The following is a 17805-nucleotide window of genomic DNA, read 5'->3' on the forward strand; positions in this document are numbered from 1 at the left end:
GCACATTTTTATGCTCTACTCCTTCTTGAGTAAAACTCAAATGTTGCTTTTGCACAGTACTTGATTTTTCAAAAGCTGTTGATTGTGTGGCAGGTGAAATGTGAAGCCCACAATAGTAATTGCTAGAGCTACAAGCAGTCTTCCAGTGTCTAACTGAAACTGAACCAGACACCTTTAGAGCTCGTTCCAGCTTTTCAAATACCTAGACCAATGTGATGGAAAATCCCTTTGTGTGTTACTGAACCAGGAAACTTTCGTTAGATGGTTCTCTGAGTCCAGGCAATGTCTTGTGTGTTTGTTTCCACAGAGCATATATCATTACAGACTATATGGGCATCCGCAATGAAAGTTTCATGAAATTAGCTGCAGTAGGGACCTGGATGGGGGACTTTGTCACAGCCTGGATGGTAAGAGCATTTTAACTTCTCCCATTTCAAACAAGTATCAGATGGAAGGCATATTTGTAACTGATGGAAAGATGCTGCTTTTGATGTTTAGAAGTAAATAATTACTTCTTTTCTGAGTGGAATACATTATACTATAGATAATTCCAGAAATTACATGTAGTGTCTGTGGATCTCTGAAAAATTTCAGTGCAGTGATAGTTCTCTCCTAGCATATATGTGTGTGGACATTTTAAAGCATACAACCATATACACATTCATGAAATTACAGAAAATTCTTTTCTGCAAAATTATAAATAATCTTGGGAAGATTTTTCCAACATGTATAACTATCAGGTAAAGTATATGATCTGTCTTATCTCAGAAGACCATACAAAATACTCTCTGAAAGTATTTTTTTAAATTTAAAAATATAGAGATATTTGCTTTGTTCATCCAACTATGCACTTCATGGCAGCTAAATGTTGTCAGAATTTTATCTTTTACCACTTTTTTGCATTCTTATTCTTTAGTATGAAAAACCCACAACAAATGGACAATCTGTATTTCATGCTGAGCTCATCTGTTAGGCATGTGACTTCTATTTTTAACCATTGTGTTAGTTAATTAAACTTAAATTGTTGCTAGAAGACTCTAGATCTTAAAAATTTATTAGAAAATCACAGACAGAGAATATAACTCCCATAAGGGTAGAATAACTTATCGACACTTTTCACAAGAGCAGGTAATTAGTTTTATCAGTCCATTCATTTGAAAGTGAGGCAATCTACCCAAGGGAAGACGATGTCTTACTCTAGCAAGACTTGGCATGAATGTGTTTGTACAGATCTATCCTGGATCCCATCAGTAGACTGTCACAACAGAGTTAGTGTTGTGTGTGTTTATGTCTTTCCTTCTTGTTTAGAGCAGGCGATTTCAGGAAATGGCAAACGTTTGAGCTTAAATAAGCACACTGTGATTGTCCTGGAAAAATGTCAAGTAGAGTCATGTGCTGCACAATGATGTTTTGCCCATCAGTGGCTTTATACATAATGGTATATGGCATGTACCCTTAGCATGTAGTAGGCTGTACTGTCTAGGTTTGTTTAAGTAAACTCTGATGTTCTCATAACAGCAAAATCAGCCAAGAATACATTTTTAAAAATCATACTCATACTGATCAATGTCACACACCTGTAAAAACAGGAGTTTCTCAAGCCTTTTTTTGAACCTTTCTTCTAACCTGTTGAATTTTCAGATATTAACAGATGACTAGACATATTCCACAGTTAATACTAAAATCTAAATTTAATGATTTATTTTATTTGTAGTCACTAGAAATATTACTTAGAATAGGCTAGACATTGTAGTGAGGCTGCCTCATATCATAATTTTCATTTCCATTGGGAAAACTTGTTTAGAAAGGGCTATGTAAAGTTTGGAAAACACATCTTTGAAATATGGGGATTGTCTATTTAAAATTTCTACATTGATTGTGACTGTCGATTTGATGCCAGGATGAATCTTGTCAATACAGTGGAAATAGAGAATTAGACTATGAGTTCAGAAATTAGAGTTCTCTGAAATTGTCTCCATGCTTTAACCTTCCATAAATAATATGCACTCCTTAGAGATGCAGTGTGCACATTTCTCAAATGAGTTTAAAAGTTCTTACCTGTGAAGCATACTTTCTGTAAATAATAAATGTGTGGCCCCATGGTAGGACTGAAAGTGCTGAATTGGGTGGGTATAACTGCCACATTTCTATCTGTGCCCTGGTCCCCTGAAGGGAAGGCATGGCCAGTCACTGATCAAAGGGGCCTGCTTCCAATCGTTCCTGGGTTTCTACAGAGCTCCAGGAGTGAGTGTGAGCATCCCATCTCCTTGGTCCCAGGTCCTGAGTATCTGGAGTTTTCTTTTAATGGCCAATGCTGAAGTAAGTTGAGATGATGTAGGGCATTAATTCTGACTTTGTTTGACACTGAGCCTAATAGAAATCAAAGAAGCAATAGATTACAGAGACTCAGGAGCTCACTCTGGAATCTTCAGGCTTCTGTCAGTCATATGATGTCTAAAGCATTTTCTATTATAGCATCATTATTTGTCTGTGACCCAATTTGATTCAATTCTTTCCCCAACTTTTCTTCAAGTTGGTATTCCTTATACCATATACAGCTCTACTTGGCCAGATCAGTTTACTATCTTTCTGCTTCACCTGACTCATCATGTAGCTTTGACCACAGAATTTTAATCTTTTCTGGTTAAATCACCTAAATGTACTTGTCTGCTTTCTCATGCGATTAAGGGGAATATAAAGAATTTCACAGCTGACCCTGTGAATTTGGTCTCTCTTCAAGGTTGGGGAAAAAAACTTGATAGTTTCTCCTAGATAAATTATTTTAATATCATCCATTTCTGTGAACTAGCCTGATAAAATGTCCTATTTAAGAGGACTGCTTTACTACAAAACTAGAACTGGGTTGAGAATTATGAAAATTATGTTCTAAGTTTAACCTCTCAATGTGATCTTAAGTCCCACAGGCCTCATATCTTTTCCTTTCTGCAAACGGGGGCAGGATCCAAAGTCTCTTTCTGCTTGTGCTATATGAAATATTGACCTTTCCCCATCAGATTCAGGTATGGAAATATCAAAGGGAAGTGTGAGCTCTCCTATTTTGCAAGTGTAGTCACACAGGGAGAATTCCCAGAGCACAACATTTCTATTCCCACTTTATTCAGTCACTGGGCAGTCATTTCCATATAAATATTTATAGGTCTACATATGTGTACATTGATAACATTTTAAAAAATATGAGTTTTCCTCATGAGAGAAAGTCTCAGGTAGCTTTGACCTTCATCTATGTATAGAACTCTCACCATGAAATGAATAACAATGATGGGCCTGAGTGTCATGAAAAGCAGGTGACTACATTAGCAATCAGAGTGAGAGCTTTAATGAAATTCCAAAGTAGCAAATTTTTATTTTTTTGGAATAATTCAGAATTTTTGCATATTCTAAAAGAATACAAGGATTTATGTGATCCAAAGATAAGACTGATCACAACCAACTGGAGAAATATCTTTGGCCCTCACACTACTGAGCATCAAGCTCTAGTAGGTACGATTTCCTGAGCAAATCTGATGTATCTTGGCTTTGCAGCAAGCCCTTTGCAGAGGACATAGGCATAAAATGCCAGCTTAAGGTCACTATTCTTTGTTAAATAGGTTTCAAGAATTAAGATGAAAGAAATATATAAAGCGTTGGGTGTTGTAGTCCTACACTCTGCCTAGCCATTGCTGTTGACAGGAGTTCTGGCATGAAGATATGCACAAAGCAGCAGTGCTGGCTGCCTTGTGCAACATCATGTCCATGTGTGTACCAATGGGATGTGCACCAAGGAAGGGGTGGAAGAGGCCTGGTCGGTCCAATAGCACGGCTGCTTTCTTGCCATCACCTCTTCAGCCTCTGCCAAGGTCTCCGGTGGTAGGGATTCTCTAGATCAGCTGCGGCAAACTTATGGCAGGAATGTTATTTATTTTTCTTTTAAACCAAACAAAAGGTGCTAATGTATGAGTTGTTTTTCTAAACTAAAACCTCAGTATTTAGGATAAACTGTAGGACTGGCACTTTTCAATAAGTAAGTGATCTTTGGGCTGCAGTTCAGGCATTCTTCTTTAAATGGTTCACACCATTGCTCTAGCCGTTGTGATGGCTATTTCCTCTGCTCCTCACTTAGTAACAGAGGGAAAAAGCAGTTCACACTGACGCATAGCTAATCATCCCCTTTCCACCTGCTACATGCTGTTCGAGTTGCTTTTTTCTTACAGCAGTAAGTAGCATGCCTTATTACAGTAACAGAATTTGAATTTCTTAGTGGAAACAAATAAGATGAAGTAGAATCATGGTCTAAGAACATGATTCTGATGCCGAATACTGTAGTCATAAAGCAGCCTTTATTCTAAAAAACATATGCCATGTATATCAACTTCCAGTAGTCACAGACATTGCTTAGCTTTCACAGATAGTATCTGTGGTTCATATGTATGTGCCCCTACTAGCAAAAGATTTTATCATAAAATGCTGTCATAGATATAGAAAAAGATTTAGTTGTTTAAATTAGCTTTACCTTTATTTCCAGGGCTTGTTATGGCATCTGATTATAAAATTGTATTTGATTTTAACAGGTTGTCTTTCTTGAAGCATGTAGTTTCATCAGAGCAAGACAACATTATTCAGTGCCCACATGTGGAGATACCTTTGGGTTAATAAAATAAAACCTTTGTAGTTTAATTGTAATAAGAAATAAAAATTTTAAATTTGCTTGATAATTTTTGTTGAGATTGCAGAAAAATAAGATTTTAGAAAAAATCTGTTTTAATTGTTTTTTTCTGTATAAATACTACATTATCAAAATATTAGAATGACCATTTTTGCCTTTTATTTTGTTGCATATTTTCTATTTATTTAGAGTTTATAATTAATATTTATGTTGCTGTTGTTTTTATTTTAAAAGACTACATTATTTAAGAGAAAAGCTGAACACTTCTCTCCTCCTTGAATAGGAGCTTCTTGAAAAGAGCTGCAGTGTCTGTCATGTTCACCTTTGTATTCCTAGCACCCATCATGGAACCCGAAAAAAATAGGTGCTCAACAAGCATTTACTGAGGCCTAAAAAGAGATAGATAATAATAGCATGTAAGTGCTGTTTAATTTTTCTAGTTCAGTTTTGTGACTTATTGCTGCCCCGTGGATATTCTAAGTATTGGGAAGGTGGAGGGAAGAGAACCATATTGTACTAGGTACAGAGCCATCAGCTCTGTTTACCACCTTTCCTCAGTCTACCTGTTTCAACAGGGTATGTATTTGCTCCAATCACATTTGTTTATATAACCGTGAAGACACATGCTTGTGAACAACCTTGGATGGTGACAATAGATTATCAATGCAATTCTTCCACACTGGTGATATAATCCTTGAGCGTAAAGGATGAGAGTATAAAACAAAGTTGGTGGAGTGAACCTTGCAAATCCTTCCAGAATATGCCTTGATTGTCATTTATGTTGTTGGCACATGGGCGTGATCCCAACTCGGAAACAGAGCTGGCATGTGACTACTACTTAAGACAGGGAAATGGTTAAACTTCATTGGAAAGTTAGAAGGACTTAAAGAAAGAATCACATATGTTTAAGACTTATTCATGTTCCCAGTCTAGAACAGAGGGAGGAAATACTTCTGTAGTGTTTGAAAGTAAAATATTCCTTTCAACAAATACAAAAAATATGAAATAGAATATATAATTATATATGTACAAATATAAAATATATTTATTTTATTGTCATTCTGTGATTGTTACACAATTACTAAGAAAGCAAGCAAAGAAGGAAATAGGATGGAAGAGAGGACAGAAGGAAGGAAGGAAAAAAAGAGGGAAGAAATGTCTGTGCTATTTTCATTTAATAAAATTAGATGTAGTTTTAAGCATTTCTAGTATATACATGTCATTATATATTAGACTTTCCTCATATGCTAAATTTATCAATGAACAATAACCTGGAAGACAACCAACAGCAGATCTAGCTTATTGTTCTATCTGCAATTGAGCTTGACAATTTATATTATAATCAGTGCCTGTTTTCTAATTATTTCTGTTCCACTGATATTTAAAATAACAAAAAGCATAATTCAACTTGATTTAGTGACAGAAATAAAGTGACAGTAATACCTTTTTTATAATAGAAATGAATTTGAACTGTGAAACATAGATTAGAGGAACACAGAAAACTCAATGAATAAATGAATTTGAAAACGGAAGGGAACAGACCACTGGAGATGGACCCCAGAGCGGAACATGCTGGGTTTTTCACTTTTGCTTTATCTGCCTGTTCACTGGAACTATTTCATAACTTCAGCTTCATTCCTGATTAGTTAACCAATTCTTAGAAAATATATATGTTGCATTTGTACTTTACAGAGTGAAAACTGAAATTGGATTGAACATTAGGTAGTTTCCGTCCTCCTTTCTTCTCTTCCTTTTTCTCTCCCCAACCCTTCCTATTTGGGGACAGACAGTGTACAAAGGAAGTGTTTCAGGGAAATCTTGAAGGAAATTAAAAGGAAAGAGAGGAGAAAGAAGACAAGTAAAAATATAGTCACTTAGAGTCAGGCAGAATCTGCCCCTGACCTTGCCCACTGTGCATGTGCTATGAAGAATGGTGTGCACCAGAGGCTAAGGGATCTGGACAGGCACCCACATTTTCACACATACAAAACCCAAGGATGGAAGCACCTGCAATTATCAACACACACTGCCAGTTTTTCATCATTTGATTGATGGAAAAAGTAGAAGAAATTATTTTTTATAGTTTCTTTTTATTCATTAGGAAATACAGAGGGAATTAAATGTGGTCATTTTGCTTTGGCATGTATAAATATTTTAATGTCTATAAATATTTTAGCTTTGTGTTCATGTACCTTTGAAATAATAAGTTCTCACTAAAAAATTAATAAGACAGGAGGGTCTACTCTTCTGTGTTCAGATAGCATCGCAAACAGAGATCAGATCTTCTAATTTTCAGGACTCTACAATTTTAAAAAATGTAAATAGAATATGATGAAAGTAATCTTTTAAATAAAAAGGATTAAAATATAATGTACAGATATTTAAGATTTGTAGTACAAGTTCTGGCTTTTGTTATCAGTCTCCTAAATTCATTAGCTCAAAAATATCAAAATATTCTATGGTAGGTAAGAGGTATATTGTATGTAATTTATATTCATTTATTAAAAATTTATGGAATATGTTACACCAAGAATGTGAAAGGCACTTAGGGAAAGGTGTTGAATTAAGTTATGCTGAAGTATGAAAAGCACTGGGGACATTTCTTACAGAAGGACATTCCCATTGGAGGCAGGGATGTTCATTTTCAATTCATTCTCTTTCAATTCTGTTTCACTTTCTTTCTATTACTTGGTTTATACTTGCTCTAGGCAGGTTCCCCTTGGTCCACACATTCTTTACAATTTTTCTAACATAATGTTTCATGCCTATTGATGACCATTTATCCATCAGTCACCTTAGGAAGTATGCATAAATGCCAGGAGGCATTGATTTTTTTTCTTGAAAATCAGTGAGGGGCCAGGGATTTAGCTCAGTGGAATAAGCACCTGCCTGGTAAGCTTGAGGTTGTGAGTTTAATCCCTGGTTAAAAAAAAAAAGTAATCCAATGATATAATGACATGATGGCTGATTCTTAATATTCAGTCAGAATTTTTAAAAAGAAACTGTATGCTTCTTTTGTAGTTCTTTTAGAGTAACTTACATTATTCCCATTATAATATTTTACCTGTTACACGACACATCCTCCAGGGCAAGAACTATTCTTAGTATATTGTATCTAGAATACTGTTTATATGCAAATATATGTGATATTCATATTAACATAATTATATCTTATACTCAAAATAATGCTTATATATGAATATATGTGCATGCTTAAATGTAAATATATATACGTATGTATACACATTTAGAATAGTGTTTATTTGAATATATTAATATATCTTACATTCAAAATAATACTGTTATAAAATCTTATTTATACATTCATATATACATTCAAACACACATATGTGTACATGCATACACAGATACTTATTTAGAATGCTTATTTAGAATAGTGCTTGGCCCACAATAGGTTCTAAATAAAAGGTTCTGAAAGTACTACAAAAATAAAACCACATAGGTTTTTATTCAAAGTTATAGTCTTAGCTAATATTAGTAATCAGTACTTGTTTTGTTATATGATTGACTATATATATACATATATAAATAGTCAGATATATAACAAAAATAAAGGTAAAAGAACAAGTTTTACATTGTACTTTCATTTAATATAGATACTGCAATTTTTGGTCATTTAAGTGCTAGATGTTTTTTTGTGTGTGAAATTGCTGTCCTTTAGCGGTTGTCTGCCCTCAAGGATTTTTGAGAGTACTAAAAAATTTTTTTATATTCATGGTGTATGCAGCATTTGTAGTTAATTGTTCTCCAAAAATCAGGGGAATATATAATTCTGGAGAATCTTGTACTTACGTTTTGTTTTTGCTTCATAAAAGCTATTACTCCATGTTTCAAGTGATTGCAGTATTTGAGTAACAATGGGACTATTTTGTTAGTAAGTAGTTGAGGAAAAATTTCCTCTATCTTTTTTTTTTATGTTGCGCTGAGGATGGAACCCAAGGTCTCAGACATGCTAGTTAAGCACTTTTCTACCGAGCTACAGGCCCAGCCCTAACTATGGGTTTCCTAAAGCCATATTTGACATAATACTTCTCTGTGCTTATATATTTGAAGACTGGTTAGGAAATACAGAACTTTTTTTTTTATTTTAAGGGAATAAAACTAAACATAACAAAACAGAACAAAGTAGATCAGAAGAAAACAATGTAATTGACAAAGCAAGATACCTACCATGGCTATTGTAATGTCTTTTGTTTTCTTCCAAATAGTTTTCCACATTTTCACACACAATGAATTCATACAAAGCCAAATAGTACTAAACTGATCAGAACAGAATGATGAAGGCATTATAGGCCTTCAAAACCAGACAATAGGAAAATCAACAATGGTTGCCATAATGTCTCTTGTTCTCATTCAAATTAGCTGTCCATATCTTCACGTATGTTGAAATTAAACAATATGAAACAGGCTAAAACCACTCTGAACAAAGAATAATACCATTACTGGATTTCACAGCATGGCCATATGGTATCTGCAATGGATACCATAATATGTCTTTTGCTTCAAAGTAGCTTGTTCATTTCATCACAAATAATATAATGAATTCTCATATATTGTTTAGGGGAAGTTTTGTTCATGTATGAGCCTCTACCTGTATATCAATATTTACTGTATTAGAGGGAAAAACAAACCAAAACAAAACAAAACAAATTATTAGAAAAACACAAAACAAAAAAGCCAAATAAATAACAATAGCAAAGAGCCCAAAACAATGACAATATAGGCCTTCAAAGCAAGATGACAGGAGCATAACTAGGGTTGTTATTTTACATAATGTTCTTCAAGAGTTCCTCAGATCACCAGACACTAGCATGCAAAATTGTTCCAATCCTATGGATGTTAGCTGTTTTGTTCCAAGAACTTACAGAATTTGTAGCACAGTTATCTTAACTATCTTAAATGTGATTATATAATTTTAGATACGTTTTTCCTTTTCCCTTCCTTTTCTTTTTTCTCCTTTTCGCTGAGATACTATTTTTTTTTCCTTTTGAGCAGATTCTTACCATTTCACTGTATTTATTCAGGATTTTGTATCTCATGTACTCTTTTCTTACACTAGAGACAATATGGTATTTATACATGTGAGTTTGATTTATTTTGCTTATGAGTATAGCCTCAAGTTGCATCCATTTATTTATAAATATCTCAATGTGATCATTCTTTATAGCTGAGTAATACTCCATTGTATAAAAATACCACAACTTTTTTATCCATTCCTCAGTTGATGGGCATTTATGTTGTTTCCAAGATCTGGCTATTACAAATTGTGCTGCTATAAACATGGGTGCGCGTATATCATTGTGACATAATATCAGATCTTCTTTAGCCCTGGCTGGTGATACATGTTAAAAGTTTCTAACAGACCTAGGCCTGATTTTTCTCTCTTTTACTAGTCTGTCAAGTTGCTTAGTGAAACAACTCAAGTCACGTTTTGGATATAATATCCTATAATGACAAGAGTCAATTAAGCACACTGTTATAACTTACTAGTCAAGTAAAGGCCAAAGAAATACCTTTGTCTTTCCCAAAGATTTCAATTAAAAGAAAAGATAAAGTTTACATCAATAATCTTTTAATGATGTAGACCAAGGCAAAGAAAAAGAAAGTTAGAACACCTACATGTACCTATTTAATAATTCTAAATTGTTCTTTCTATGACTGCTAACCAGAGGAGAGATGAGAAGTAAAGCCTAAATAAGGGAAGTGATGCAGATGGAGCAAGTAACCGGGGAGGTTACTTCCCAGGCTGCTTCACTGAGAAGACAAATGTTTCTTTAGCAGGATTCAAAATGCATCATAAAATATTCTGTGAACCTGTAGCTACTGGTGAAATAGGAAAGCTAGTGATTTTCAAGGTTTGAGTATTTTTCTTGGATTTACGTTATAATTATCCTAACTTCTGTTTGGCATTTTTAGACTCAACTAGGGATGATATATTCGATGGAAGTTTGTTTTTTTTTTTTTTTTTGGCAAATCTAAGTACAGATTAAAAACGTATTTTATTTTACTTTTAAAAAGTAACAAAATGAACCATTTTTCTGCACAACTAGATGATAGCTATCTAAAAATAACCCTTTGTTTAGATTATATGAAAACCAGAAAAAAAAACTTTTTTTGAAAACCAGAAAAAAAAAAAAACTTACTGGTATCTATTTGTATACTTTGCTTTCTTTAGCTCTGTGAGTCTCTGTTGTTGAACCATTGCTGTATTTCTGAAATTATTAACATCTCCAAATTACTCTCCATATACTATAAATTATTTTTGAGAAAACACTTTCTTTGATTTCTAGAGATTTGTGAGGGTCAGAGTGTATTCTACTAAATGGAAAATCATCCAAATTTATTTTTGTTATTATTTTAGCTCCAGTATTTCTTAAGATACAATCTTTGCCTCCATTCCAACTCCCTTTTCCCCATAAAGTGTTTTTATAAAGAAAATCTTATAAAATAAATTGTCTCTATTCGTAATGTAGAAATATTTCACCAAATTTTGATGCTCTCAAATTGTAGACCGTTGGTATTTCAAATCTTGCTGAAGGTCTCATTCATTTACTTATTAATTTATGTAGCCAATGTATACTATTAACTTACAGAGTAATAATAAATGAATGAGAGAGTAAATGTTGTAATGTATTAAATATGACAAACAGGTTGCAGTCAGCCCAGCCCTTCACTTTGGCAAATGCTCATAGTGATAGAAGTTTTTATCCTGTAACTTTTTTATCTAGTCACATGTTACCAAACTTCTTTTGGATATAAAATCATCATTCTGTGATGAAATTTTAATGAATGACTGCAGCATTATGTGTTAAAGTTGCATTAAATGATGCTGGAGTTGCAAATTCAAATGTCCTCAAGGCCAGGAGGATCTAATAGAAGTGTGAAATAGTAGGTATAAGATAAAAGGTCTTATGGGGTGAGGGGCAACTGTGTAGGACCAGAGAGTATAGCCCATGCAAAGAAGTGCTAAAGATCTATTTAATATAAAATACTATTATATATATATAATAGAACTTTAGCACAAATTCTGCTCATCAGCCAACCTGATAAAGACTCTTGTTCAGTGATATTTACTTATTTATTTTCTGGCTGCTAGTTCTTCAACCAAAAATAATGCCCTCCAACTTCAGTAAGGTGGTTGACCACATCCACAACCAAATCCTCTTCTCTACTGTATAAATTCATTGCCTCTGCAGCCCCAGCTCCAGCTTTCCTGTTAGCACCAGAGGTCGGATCCCTGTCTGCAGATGTCTGTCACCTTCACTTCTATGAAGCTTTGTAAGGCTTGCTGGTAGTTTGCCAATCAGGCTTTTGGGCTGAGGCCTCACAGTCTGGAGATGGCTGTAGCTCAGAATGGCAGACATGATCAATCTCAGATGACAGATGGAGAAAGTCACAAAGATAACTGATCCCCTTATTTTTAATGTACTAGTAGAAAAGTCTTCAGGCAAACAGTTCCTTTCATAATCTGACCCATCCAGTAAGAGCTTAACTTTCCTTCCTTTGGCAGACAGAAAGACAAGAACTCCCTGCATTCTAATGATAGTTGATGGAAACAACAGAATTCTTGTACCACTTAAGCACTTACTACACCCAAACATTTAAGGCTCAAGTGGGCAAAAACATTTTCATAATAACACTGCAGTGTTAATGACATGCTTGTTATTATGGTCAGATCAGCTGTTACCAGCATGGGTGCAGAGAGACATCAAGCTCAAGCTGTATCATCAGAAAATGGTGTACAGATGGGTTCTTAATGAATATGTGTAGTGCAAATCTTAAACGAATACAAATATTAAGATATCAGTGTATATAAGCTGTTATGCAGTATATATATATATATATATATATATATATATAAAAGCATAGTGAAACAATCAGTTTTAATGTGAATTGTTTAAGTCAGTGGTTCTCAAATGTCTGCACCTTGAAATCATTTCAAAGTGTCAAAGACTAGATGCCTGTGTCCCCATCCCAGAGAGTGATTTAGCTTGTCTGTCTGTGGTCTCTTTGTTAGGCATCTAAAAGATTCCTAGAGATTCTAAAATATAGATAAGATTAGGGACTATTTCTTTAAGGTAATTCAAGGAAGTTTGACATGGGAACATTTTGACATATTTCTGTCAAACCGTCAGGTATTATGGAGTCATCACTATCAGCTATCAAAACTGAGAGAAGCCAAGCAAAGGAATCTTTTAGGGCTTGGAGATTAAACAGCTTATCTCAGAGAAGTAGCATGATAGGAATGATGGATAATAAGAGGAATAGTTTTCCTTTTGGGTAGTAGAAGCCCAAGGAAGGATGCATTGCCACAAAGCAGTATACAGCTTATTAAATGTTACCTACCCTATCGTGCTAGGTCTGTAACTTGAGGGGAGCGGTGTACACAGCATATTGTGGGTTTCCATAAAAAATATACCAGCCTCCATGAAACACTCAGCTTTGGGTAAAATTATTCAAGATATTTCCTCTTTATCCTTATCACAACAAGCACCTCTACCTCTACTCCTAAAACAGAACTCCTAAAACAGAACACAGTTATTTTGTAATTTTACCTATTGTAATGATGCAGTGTCAGCCCTGTGAACTTTTTTCCAGTCTACCCTCCCACCAGCAAATGGCCTGCTTGTCCTGTTCTCCATATGCTTGAGTTTGATTCTTTACCTTTCAATAAACACTAGTGAGTATTGTTGCCATTCGCACAAAGGTGTCTTACTTTTAGTGCTTATACTTAGAGAACATACCTGTGAATTGCTGTGAGATGAAAGATAAGGCATGTGGAATTATGATTATTAATAGTGGCAGTATAACTTAATTTGCAAAATTACAATGTCTCATATATTAAAACAATTTACAATTTTCTGAATGAAGGCTTTTAACTAAATTTGACATCTTTTTATTTTCACCATACTGTCATTCCTATAGTTCAGCCAAATGTGAACTGATACCAAGATTACCAGGATTGTATAATTGCTATTTCTTATAGCAGGCTTTTTTTTTGTTGTTGTTTCAAATGAGGTCAGCATTAAGTAGGTCATCCAAATTATAAATATACCTGATGTTAGTGTTATGTCATTTGCCAGAATTTTCTCTGCCTATAGGAATTAAGACTTGAATTATATGAATTATACATGGTGATCAAAATGTACAATGAAAAGTTTATGCTCTCTAAGGAATATTTTTATTTCAGGTATACTTTTCAAAAGGTAAGGAGTCTGCAGTGGACAAATCATAGTCTCACTAAATTAAGAGACTAAAATGTTTTGAAAAATGCAGAATTTAAAAATATAGTCCTGATATAAAGTAGATAATTTGAACTTTTAACTACCCTAAATTTAATTTTTCTTCTGGATGGACTCTTGAGTTCTAAATAAATCCTGAATTTAAGCCAAAAATAAGAAATGTATTTAACTTTATATATGGTTTTATGCCTGCTTATTTAGTAGAGTCCAATTAAAAAATTGTATTAAGATAATAATTTTATATTCTCCAAAATGGACTAGGTGTAGCGAAACATGAAGAGAAGGGAATTTGGGCCAGATATGCCATTTAGGAAGCAAGTTCATGTAGCAGATCAACCAAGATTGTCTTCCTGGTCAGTGGCAATGAATCAGAAGCTTCTCATCTGGTTTTCCTGTTGCTTAATATTTGCACAACACTTCATTGATTTGTCTATAAAATTAAAGTTTTGAGTCAATTAAGAGGTGACAACACAGAACTTCAAAGCAAACCCAGGGGAATTGTAAAGGTAAAGCAAGTGTAGATTTTAATTCAGAACTTTTGAGAAAACAGCTGTGCATGAACAAGTTTTGATGTGAAGTGAATCTTGACAGAAGCTCAGATCTCTGATATTTTAGTGCTGTTCATTTGTCAACATAAAGGCAAGATAAAGTCTTATGGGATTAAGCAAACTGCGGGGCTAAAAATATAGTTTGACATTTCTTGAATGCGCTTGACAAGATTCCACATAAAATTGTATTAGTATGCGTTCCAGCTAAGAGAAGAATTTTAAGGGAGGCAGAGTTCCTTTATTCAAATTCAAATTCAAATTTAATCTTTGGTTGCCATGGTATCTAAAAATTAATCATATATTGTTGGGCTTCGTATACTGGGTATACATTGTTTTAGTAAGATGAAAAATAATAAACTTTAGAAATATTATTATAAAAATTAAATTGTATTTGGGAGCTTAAAGACATTAGCAAGCCCTGAAAAAATCAATTGCACAGATTCTCCACAATAGGAATGCAACAAAACAGGCAAGTGATTACTGACCATGATGTCCACAGCAGTGGGTGCCTGCCCTGCTTTTGGCATCCTTGCTGTGGTACAGCTGGCTGACAGATTGTAGCTAATGTGCAAGTGGAGAAGAGAGTGAGGAGGAGGAAGAGTAGCCCAGTGCAAGATGCTGATGGCTTTGTGAGGCTGAAGTGATGCTTGTATGATGGCTGGTGCAGGTGGGATGAGCGACATATAGGAAAAACTATGCTACTTAGGACGATGTAAACAAGCAGTAATTAATGGAGAGGGCCTGGAAAGGAATTATACAGAGCCAGGAATAATATTTTAGCAGTGGAATGTATGAGTGGTATCAGTAATCACCAAATATTGCACTCATGATAAGTGGAAGGCAGGTACTTGTAGAGCCTCAAAATGTTAAGTCTTTCTCTTCAGCTGCAAAATCAGTAATAACCTTAAAATCCATGTCTCCTCCTTTTCTTTCTTCCTCCTTCTCTTCACTTTTCCTTTCCTTTAAAAGACATTAGTTGTCAGATCTCATTGTGTATAGTTGCAGGAAAACCAGATTCCAGTGTCCAGTTTACTTTAAAAAAAATTTTTTTTAACTTTTTTTTGTCAAGAAAAAATTGCAGACGATTTAGTTTTCTAAAACAAATGCAAAGGTGTGAATGGTTAATCAGGCTGAAACAGTTGCAGAGCTGTGCTTTTGAGAGCTTACCAAATGCTGGCTTCTTTTTTGGTGTTAGCATTTTTTTTCCCTAAACAGTGGGCCCATAATTTCTAATGTAGGCTTTGCCCATTCATGCTTGAAATTCATGAGTATAATGTGCAGCCAGATAATTACAAGATTTGATATCTAACTGTGAGGCATATAATTTCTAGATGCCTGTGAATTAGCAGTGATCTCCTAAAACAAGTATATTTACTGTTCTTCCCAAACATACTATTAGAAGTAAAAACATTAAAAAATTATTGCTAATTGCTTTACAACTTTGTGAAACTTTTGGCAGAATGAGCTTAATTGAGATGCTTCTTAAAGCCACAAAAAAGGAACTTTACAAAAGAATTCGAGTCACCAGATTCTTGGTAGGAAAAAAGTGCTGGTGTGGAAATGGCAGAGAAGGCACAAAAACAAATGTAAGCAATTTGGGATAATGCTCATCTCCACCCAGGTTTCTAGTTTCTAGTCAGACAGTGGATGAAAGCATAAAATCTGTGGCCAAGGGAAGGCTGAGAAAAATGGCAGATTGTAGATTAGCAGGACCCTGTTACCATCCTGGAAAGAAACATGACATTTAATGAAGGTGTTCCAAAGATAAAAATAAATCATGAGCATGTGTAGGTATCCAAGCCACTCCTTAGAGTGAGCTTCCTGTAAATATAAGCAGCATTAACCATTTTAGATCACTAAGGCAATTCAGGAATGATTTAGATATCTTAGCACCTAAGTTGCTTTTCATGTATTAAGTAAATTATACAAACACATAGACATAACTATATAATTAAACTGCAGAAACATTAGTGAATATCCTAGTTTCTTCATTTTTCCTTTTCTTTTTAAAAACTGTTTACTGTAGAGAACCATCCACCAATGAAGCTTATTTTAAGACAGAATGCTATTTAATGTATTGAAATTCTTATTTATAAATACTTTTTTTCTGTATAACAATACAGTTATCAAATGATGTTAGATTTCCTTACAATGTTTGAGAATTAGTAATTTGACATGAATTACAGACATTCCTTGTTTAACAACCAAGTTAAGGTCCTGCAACTAGGTCATTAAGTGAATCAGTGACTAAATTAGGAATCCTACATTACAATACTCAGACCAAAAAATGGCCAAAGGAAACTCCAACTTAATAATTTTATTTTTGTTTGCATAACTCATATGTGCAGTACTGTGATATATAACAGAACATAAAAATATAGAATATGTACTGTACAGTACATTCAGCAAATATTATAGTACTATATAAATAAGGTATACTGTACAAAAAAGCTATTGCAGCTCTATAAATAAGATGTGTAGAACTGTACAAAAAAGATTGGTTGTAATTCTGAGTAACAGGTCCTAAGTCCAAACAGCATGCCTCAGTTGAAAGTCCTGACACTTTAAAATTGTTAAATTAAGAAAGTCTGTATTGCAGTGGTCATAATAGCATTGAAAATTAATTTTCATTGATATAACAGCCTTTTAAATTTTCTAAATCTATTGATTTACATAGGCCCTATGCTATTAGGTATATTTCTTATTATTCCTATTTTACAGTTAAGGAAATGGAGAGTGTACCAAAGGCTACACAGTTATTAAGTGACTATAATCAAGGGGCTTTATGAGTTTCGGGCAAGAGGATTATCATGGATAATGGGTTACACATCATAATTTTTTTCATTCAATACTTAAGATAAATATATTTTAATCCCCCAAAGTTTGTGATTAAAATTGTGTTTTGAGGGAATGTTTTTGAAGATTGTTGTGTGTGTTCTGCATTTAATAAGCAGAACATGATAAAGAGAATCATTTTCTACTAATAATAGAAAGAATGCTGAATTTGCCGATATCAGAGTTCAACTCTCAATCTGGTTACTTACTAATTATGTGCCCTAGACTTTTATTCCTTATTGTTAATCTGATATTTACATTCTTGTAAGTCAGTTAATATGAAAGTTGTATTATGGTATACTCATAAATGTTGTCAATTTTATTTCTCCCATATTCTTAAAAAGAAAGTGAGAATAATGCCCTCTTTATGGGAACTTGGTGAATAAAGTAAAAAAATTAGTTATACTCCCATTTGTGAACATGTGTGGGACACAAATTAGCACAATGCTTACTTGTTTAAGTTAGTAAGCGTAAAGAGTTAACTCATGTGGAGGAC

At 34.0% G+C, this 17805-nt stretch overlaps 1 protein-coding gene across 3 annotated transcripts in view; it reads left to right on the top strand.

Annotated features, from left to right (window-relative positions):
- Positions 1 to 17805, top strand: part of Tmem117 (transmembrane protein 117) — a 487955-nt gene that overhangs the window by 270745 nt on the left and 199405 nt on the right. For 2 of the 3 annotated variants that reach the window (XM_003475852.5, XM_063254596.1), the window contains exon 4: positions 308 to 407. The exons of the other annotated variant lie outside the window; for it this stretch is intronic. In XM_003475852.5, coding sequence (XP_003475900.1) covers positions 308 to 407 — 100 coding nt within the window. The remainder of the gene's footprint in view (positions 1 to 307; positions 408 to 17805) is intronic. 3 annotated transcript variants of the gene reach the window in all.

The sequence above is a fragment of the Cavia porcellus genome, unplaced genomic scaffold, assembly GCF_034190915.1.
Source record: "Cavia porcellus strain 051 isolate PalLab524CR breed Dunkin Hartley unplaced genomic scaffold, mCavPor4.1 scaffold_8, whole genome shotgun sequence".
NCBI lineage: Eukaryota > Metazoa > Chordata > Mammalia > Rodentia > Caviidae > Cavia > Cavia porcellus.